This window comes from Dipodomys ordii, unplaced genomic scaffold (assembly GCF_000151885.1).
Source record: "Dipodomys ordii isolate 6190 unplaced genomic scaffold, Dord_2.0 Scaffold83, whole genome shotgun sequence".
NCBI classification, from domain to species: Eukaryota; Metazoa; Chordata; class Mammalia; order Rodentia; family Heteromyidae; genus Dipodomys; species Dipodomys ordii.
The window spans coordinates 2,295,648-2,303,933 of NW_012267299.1; the positions used below are offsets into that span (position 1 = coordinate 2,295,648).

Below are 8,286 nucleotides of genomic sequence, written 5' to 3' on the forward strand. Positions count from 1 at the left end.
ATGGACCCCGCCCTGCGCGCCCTGAATCGCTGGACTGCAGCCAGAGGGCTGTTGCTCAGGACGGCGGCTGCGGGGACGGGGCTCCGGGACGACTTGAGGGGTGCCCGGGCTCGGAGTGGCCAAACTCAGATGCCTAAGAAGCAGGAGCAGCCTCAGGAGAAGGAAGCAGCAGGTTCAGGACACGAATTCCGTGAGTGTTGCTGGACAAGGTCTCAGGAAATTGGAGGGGGGCGGGGCGAGAAGAGGAGGGGAGGCTGCCCTCCTGAGAGGCCGTGCAGTGGGCTGCATTCAGGAGACTGGAGGATTCCCAGTGCAAAGCCTGCGGACACTACAGGAAGGAAACTGGTACCTGGACCACCCAGGGGACCCCATCCATCTTTCCAGCACTGCATCCTTGTTGGCTGGCTTTCAGCTTTGGAACCCTCTCTTACCAACTTGTGGTTCATCCTCCCTCTCCCCTCCCCCCCCCCCCGCCCCCGTTCCCCGACGGTGGGTGGAAGGAAAGTACTAAGGCTATTTAAAGAAATGATTAAGCCCTTTTGCAAATAGAGTTTCAAGTTGCTGTTATCTTGTGTCCTGACTTCTGGACCGATTGATTGTGTGATTTTAATAAGTGGCTTCAAAACTTGGCATTTAACTGTTTAAAGTATATACCTTAGGATTCCTGAACAGCACAAAGAGACTACATTGGTAAAGAATCTTCAGAATTTAAATCTGTTAACAGGCCCACTTTGAGCTGGTAGGGAAAACTTTATTTTCTAAAGACTGGCCTTGGGAGCTGTATACCAGCTTTGTTTTGTTTTTTAATATAATGTAACCTCAGTTCATTCATTCTAGATGTATTTTCAAGAGCTTATTATTCTCTAGATAATCTCAGTGTGTGGATGTAGAAAAAAAAGCTCTTGTAGAGCTCACAGAGTTGACAGACAAAACAAGCCAGGTGACAGTGGCTCATGTCTATAATCCTAGCTACTCAGGAGGCTGTTATCTGAGGGTGGAGGTTCAAAGCCAGCTTTGGCAGACAAATCCCACAAGCTAGAACTGCAGACATAGCTCAAGTGGCAGAAAGCCAGCCATGAGAGAGAAAAAAAGCCAGTTGAGAGCATGAGGCTCTGAATTCAAGCCTCACTACTAGCACAAACAAATAAATGTGTAGGACAATTTAAGGAAAGAGTCTGAGTGGTGTGAAGGTCGTGAATCAGGGGATATGATTTTCACATGACACAGGAGAGCTTTCAATGTGTGGTCAAGGCAGACAAGACATTTACCTGAATGAGAGGAAGGAACAAGCCATAGAGAGAGTTCAGGTGACAAGCATGACAAAGGCTGGGAATGTGGCTTAGTGGTAGAGTGCTTGCCTAATATGCAAGAAGTCCTGGGTTCAATTTCTTAGTGCCACAAAAACAGAGAAGCAAGACAAGCAAAAGTCAAACAAATGCAGGGGGAATAAAATTGATATATTCTAGAAAAAAAAGGAAGATGACCAACCTGGCTGAGTGTGGAGAGTAAAGGGGAGAGCAAAGAGATTGGAGAGGGTTACAGTTTGGATCATAAATGTCCCTCAAAGTGTGATGTGTTGAAGACTTGGTCTCCAGCCCAAGGCACTAATGGGAAGTGGTAAGCCTTTAGTGGGTGGGGCCTAGTGGAAGGAAGTTGTGTCATTGGGAGTGTGGCTCTAAAAGCCCTTTTCTGTCTTTCTGTTTTTGTTTCTCAACTGCTATAGGAGAATAAGCTTCCCCTGCCACCCATTCTGGACATGATTTATTGTGTTGCCACAGGCACAAAGTAACAGGGCCACACAACTTGAACTGAAAGGTCTGAAACTGTAAACCAAAATAAATCTATTCTCCTCCTCCTCCCCACCCTTGCCTCTTGTTGGTGATTGAATCCAGGTCCTTGCACACATGCTAGGCATTGAGCTACATTCACAGACTCCTTTTTCTTTTCTTTTTTTTTTTAAAGACATTCTCATTATGTAGCTCAAGTTGGCTTCAAACTCACAAGCCTCCGGTCCCAGCCTTCCTCGACTTATCATCCTTTTAATGTCTATGAGGTCTATAGCAATATGCCCTCTTTAATTCCTGATACTGGTAATTTGTTTTTCCTTGCTCAATCTGGCTAGGTGTTTATTGTCTTCAAATAACAAGCTTTTGTTTTTATTGATTTTTTGCTTAAAAGGTTTTTTTTTATTTTGCTTTTCTGTTTTGCCTTTTTTCAACTTTAATGTTTTATTGGAATTCACTTTGTGAAAGATGAATTCTTGAAGTATATGTTTTGACTACGCATGTAGACAGATAAATTGATAGAAGTAGATAGATATATTTAAATATATAAGCCTACTATGCTGAACTCTTATTACTATATCAATATTGCAGGTTATTTTAGAAGATCCAGAACTTTGTACAAAGAACCTGAAGAACCTCTTAATTCTACTACTTCCCTTTGTTGTTGTTGTTGTTGTTGATCACAGGGCTTGAATTCTGGGCCTGGGCGCTGTCCCTCAGCTCTTCAGCTCAAGGCTAGCACTCTACCAATTGAGCCACAGTGCCACTTCTGGTTTTCTGGTGGTTAATTGGAGATAAGAGTCTCACGGACTTTCCTGCCCAAGCTGGCTTTGAACCATGATCCTCAGATCTCAGCCTCCTGGGTAGCTAGGATTACAGGCGTGAGCCACCAGTGCCTAGTCCTTTCCTTTTTAAATGTAGGTACTTACTGTACCTAATGTCCTTTTAAATGTAGGTACTTAAATGTAGGTATTTATTAGAGACCTGTCTTCCTTTCTAATATAATTATCTTAATGCTGTAAATATCCCTCCAGGAACTGCTTTAGCTGCATCCCATACATCTTGACCCTTTAAAATATTCATTCAATTCAAAATAATGTCTAATTTTCCTTGAGATTTCCTTTTGACCCATGACCTAACAAAAAAAGAGGACAATCCAATAATTCCAAGTCTATATTCCTTCTTGGTAATATTCTCCTAGAGTTGGCTATCCAACCCAGAACTGACTAGCCATCCATCCAATAAATATTTACTGAGCATCTACTAGTCCTTGTGCACTAGCAGTATTTATCCTCTTCACAGAATTTGTATTCTAGAGAAGGAAATGAACAGTAGACAGTGAATATATGATCTCAAATAATGTCAGTGATATCAAGAAGAAAATGAAATAGGGCAGAGGACAAGAAAAAGGAGCCTGAGCTTGTTTTTCTAGTTTAGCAAGGTCCCCTTCTGTTCTGAATCTCTTTTCTCATATTTGCCCAGCTCCTAGAAAGCATTAGAAAGGGCTAAGTGTCAGAATAATAACACTTATCCTTTCCTTGATATTATAAGTAACAAATAAAAAGAGACTATGTTGTAAAAATATTCCTGTAGATATTTTATATGAGCAATATTGTTATGTTAACCATTTGAGTCATTTTGTCAATCCTGACACTTACTATCTGGTAAGAGCTGGAGGCCTGATGTATAGTTGGTTTCAAAGCTATAGTGAAATCTCATTGAATGCCAAGTTTGGAAGATGGACACATAATCAACCATCATGAGTTTGCGCACTAAATGAAAACAGGTTTTACAATGTCCATGTCATAGTTAGGAAACCAAAATGCAGAACTATTACCAGGTTGGTAAGTTGTGGTCAAGTCAAGTTCAAGTGTTCAAGTCATTGAACATCTTGAGCTTGAGCTAAAATCTAGCATGGTTTTTTTTCCAGGCTCTGTTAAATTCACTGTGATGCTATACTTGAATAACTCAAAATTATTTTATGAAGCCAGGCATGGGAACACATGGCTACAATGCCACACTCAGGAGGCTTAGGCAGGATGATATATACATTACATGGGAAGTTCTAGGCTTACAAGTTAGCTTACCATGGAGATAAAGATGCTAGCAGAAGATACTTCATTGTCGGAAAAGGACTTTATGACGGCAAGAGCTGTAGCCACAGTATTGGTTTTCCTGTGAACTCAACAAGCCCCAGTTCACAAAGAGGATGGGAAGAGGACTGCAAACCTAGCCTTCATATAGAGCAGTGAGTGTGCCTCAAGACTGTAAGCAAACCCACCCTTTGCTCCAAAGAAAGACAGTATCTCTATTTTTAAGGCTGTTCTCTACACAGACATCCTTCAAAGATGATGATGATGATGATAAACAATTAGCCCCATCAAAGCTTCTGCTCATGGATTTGCAAAAATGAGGACTAGGGATCTGACTCAAGTGGTAGAGCACCTACCTTACAAGCAGAAGCCCTGAATACAGACTTCAGTAGTGAAAAAATAATGTGCAAAAACATGAGAAATCTGTCTCCTGTTACAAAGCTGATTGAGATACCACCATTCTGTGGCACCTCCATTTAAACCCTGGCTTCCAGGGTAGGGGAAAATAGAACTGGAGGTCCAAAGTGACACACCATCACTTCTGTCTTCAGCCCATTAAACAGAACTTACCAAATGTGTCCAGGCTGGGATGTTTATCTTTCCATGTGTCTAGATGGAAAGGAAGAACAAGATACTTATGAACATTAGCCTCTAGCAACGTCACCTGCAGCATGGTCTTTCTCCAGTACCATTTAGCTGTGCACTTATAGAAATAAAGTAGCCATTGAGTTTTGCATTTTAACCACCCAGTTTGGTATAAGGAAGACTAATGAGTAATGAATGCTGGGGTTTTTGTTATTGTTTGCTTGCTTTTATTGGTCGTGGGCTTGAACCTAGAACCTAGACTCTGTCCCTGAGCTTTTTCACCCAAAGCTAGCACTTTACCACTTGGAGCCACAATACCACTTCTGGTTTCCTGGTGGTTAATGGGAGATAAGAGTCTCATGGACTTTCCTGCCCAGGCTAGCTTTGAACCACGATCCTCGGATCTCAGCCTTCTAAGTAGCTAGGATTATAGACATGAGCCAATGACACCCAGCTGTATGTATATTTATGTAGAAGAGATTTTACAGAATGGCTCTGCTATGGTCTGGATGTATCCCCTCCCCACACACAAACTCATTGAATTTTGAAGTGTAATAGTATTTCTTGACAGTATTAAGAGGTATAGCCTTTACTTTGTTACTGAGGCAGGAGGCCTCCAGTGCTGTGAAAAGAAATTCATTTTCTCACAGATCTGGAAGCTAGAAGCCAAAGATCTATAGTGTTGGCTTCTTCTTGGGCCTCTCTTCTTCTTCTTCTTCTTCTTCTTTTATTTTTTGTTGGTTGTGGGGCCTGAACTCTGGGTCTGGACACTGTCCCTCAGCTCTTCAGCTCAAGATTAGCGCTCTACCACTTGAGCCGCAGCACCACTTCTGGCTTTTTCTACTTATGTGTTGCTGAGGAATCGAACCCAGGGCCTCATGCATGCAAGGCAAACGCTCTACCACTGAGCCCCTTCCCAGCTCCAGGTCTCCTGTCTTATAGCTATCTTCTTTCTCCTTTGATCTTCCCCCATGGTCTTTTTTCTGTGTATTTCTATACCCAAATATTATTATTATTATTTTTCAGAGTCTTATGCATGGTATCCAAGGACTATGCCACTGAGCTGCATCTCCAACATTAATCTCTTCTGTATATTCACCAGTCCTATCCGATTCTAGCTCACCTGGGTAACCTTGTTTCACATTTATTAACTCTTTAATAGCCCAGTCTCCATATGCAGCTACATCCTGAGGTAGTAGGGGTTAGGATTTCAGCACATGAATTTTGGAGAGCCAAAGGTCAGCCCATAATAATATCGTTCAGGAAGATACTACTTGGTCTTTGAATGGACTTGGAAATGTTCTGAAGGATCTTTGGCAAAGACTTGGAAACTCTTCAGTAACACACCTATGAAATCTCTTATGGTCCTTGTCTTTGGAGATGTTTGGTTACTCATTCTGCTTAATCTCAATTCTGATATTATCCCCCAGGGTTCATGCTTGCTGTCTCTTGAGACCTCTCCAATTCCCCTACATGACAAAATCCTCAATAAATCCTGACGTCTTCTGTGGTAGTTAATAAAGCTTGCCATCTGAATGTGTGTGTGTGTGTGTGTGTGTATGTGTGTGTGTGTGTGTGTGTGTGTGTGTTAGGTTTATAGTAAATGCAAATCTACTTTTATGTCCTTTCATGTAAATGAAGATAAAACATCTCTCATCCAGCTTTTGTGGGGGTTTCTATGCTGGCTGTATTGGAAAATGTCCCTGTAGGTCTGGCACTCTAACCAAGTTCTACAAACAACAGTTTTATCTCTGTAAGTAGTACAAGCAATTGGGCCCCTCCCTGTCTAATCTTGTCCTAACTTTTACAAACAATGTCCCCTGGGAAGTCTATAGCCACCCTCTTACCTCCAAGCCAGATACCACATTGCTAACTTCAGGGTGGTCCTCTTGAATAATGTTTTGTTTAAGGTCAGGAACATTCTTTAAGGGTGTGAAAAATACTTGTGATATGAGGAGAGGATGGAATTGGGCTATTGCAACTTTGTAAAATATTCCAGCAAAGTTCCCTCATTCTAAGTAGCAAGCACAATGGAGAAAGTTTTTAGAGTTATAAGGTTTGCCTTGCCCTATGAAAAGTGCCTTTTCTGTTTCCTCCTCCTGGTCATGCTTGTTTGCTTTCTTTCAGTCCTGCCTAATGAGAGAAGCTTTCAGAATGCTGCTAAAAGCAATAATTTGGACCTTATGGAGAAGCTGTTTGAAAAAAAGGTCAACATTAATGCAGTGGACATTGTGAGTAGAATTCACAAATATGTCACTTGTCACAAAGATGACAGGTGGCTTGGGATTAAAAATAGGCCAACTGAAGTAAAAATAAGAAAAGAAAGAAATTAGGCTGGCCGAGATGGGGGAGCTCTCCCTCTCAGTAATCACATAGTGATTACTGAGTGTTGGAGCACTGGAGTTGGCTCTGGGTGTTTTCATTTATCTTACAAGAGGGGAAGTTCGCATGGTCTTTACACAGTTCTGTGTGGTCTGTGGGTGGGCAAAAGAGCCCACTGTCAAGGTTATAGACCTGGACTTGATCCTAAATTGTAGGCCTCACACATTCTGGCAATGCAGAACATCTTGTGCTATATAATCTTGTTTGTTTTCTTTTCATAATGTCCTTTGTGGTTTGGTTTGTCCAGATTTAAAATCCAAGGGAGTGTGTGGATTTTTATTTTACTGCTTTTGAAATACGCAGCATCCATATGTTGGACGAAAAGACCTTTTCTGAAACCTGGCCTGGGCCAGGTGCCTGGGCCTTGGGAAAGAAGTCCATTGTTAGAAACTACTTGGGTTTGTGTGGCTTTCCAGATGGCCCCTTAAGACAGGCCTTCTCAAGGAGAACAAGTTTAAGGTTACATCAACTGGATGATGATTTGGGAAGTGGGTGAAGTTAGGGATGGCTGAGGACAGAATGCTAAATAAAGTTTAAGCTTCAGGATGCCTATTTCTCCAGGCCTCTTTCTAAGGTGTAGGAGGGTTCCTAGCAATATGTTCCCATGGTTATATGATTATTTTCATAAAACCTGAAAAACTAAATAATTTTAGCTGCAATGATTTAACTTCTGACTGTTCCTTTTAAAAGGATTTCTTAAAAGTCTAAATTCAGGTTCCACAAAGTCTGTGTCTGTCCCAGGCAGGAAGACCACAAAAATTAAGCTGCAAAGTTAAGCTTTACATGCAGTGGGAAAGTATTGTAGTATGTGTGTGTGTGTGTGTGTGTGTGTGTGTGTGTGTGTGTGTGTGCATGTATGTGTATGTATTCTGTTCCAGTCCTGGGGCTTGAACTCAGGGTGTAAGTGCTATCCCCAAGCTTTTGTGCTCAAGGCTAGTGCTCTACCACTTGAGCTCCACTTCTAGCTTTTTTTTGTGGTTTATTAGAGATAAGAGTCAGACTTTTCTACCCAGTCTGCATTCTAACCAAAATTCTCAGATCTCAGCTTCCTGAGTAGCTAGGATTATAGGTGTAAGACACCAGCACCTGGTGTGTGTGTGTGTGTGTGTGTTTGCCTATGTACGTTTTGTGTATGTTTGTTATGACTCTACATAATATTTATATCATAGAAAATAGTCAAATTTTATAGCATAACAATTCTAGCAACAAAAGGAAAAGAAAGGAAGGAAAGAAGGGAATGTAGAAGGGAGGGGAAAGTAATAAGCAAGTGTCTTTTTTAAAATTTTATTTTATTTTATTTGTAAACATACTGTACAGAGGGATTACAATTACATGGGCAGGATAATGCGTACATTTCTTATCAAGCATTGCATCCTCCTCCTTTGTTTACCCTTCACATCCCTTCCCAGCCTCCCCCGTCCCCCCCAATCCCAATCCTTCTC

General features: G+C 41.6%; 1 protein-coding gene across 1 annotated transcript in view; it reads left to right on the top strand.

Moving 5' to 3' along the window:
- Ankdd1b (ankyrin repeat and death domain containing 1B) overlaps positions 1-8,286 on the top strand; it is a 58,376-nt gene continuing 50,090 nt past the window's right edge. Inside the window, exons 1-2 of the mRNA XM_013025250.1 lie at positions 1-190; positions 6,590-6,693. Of these exons, the coding sequence (XP_012880704.1) occupies positions 1-190; positions 6,590-6,693 (294 nt within the window). The remainder of the gene's footprint in view (positions 191-6,589; positions 6,694-8,286) is intronic.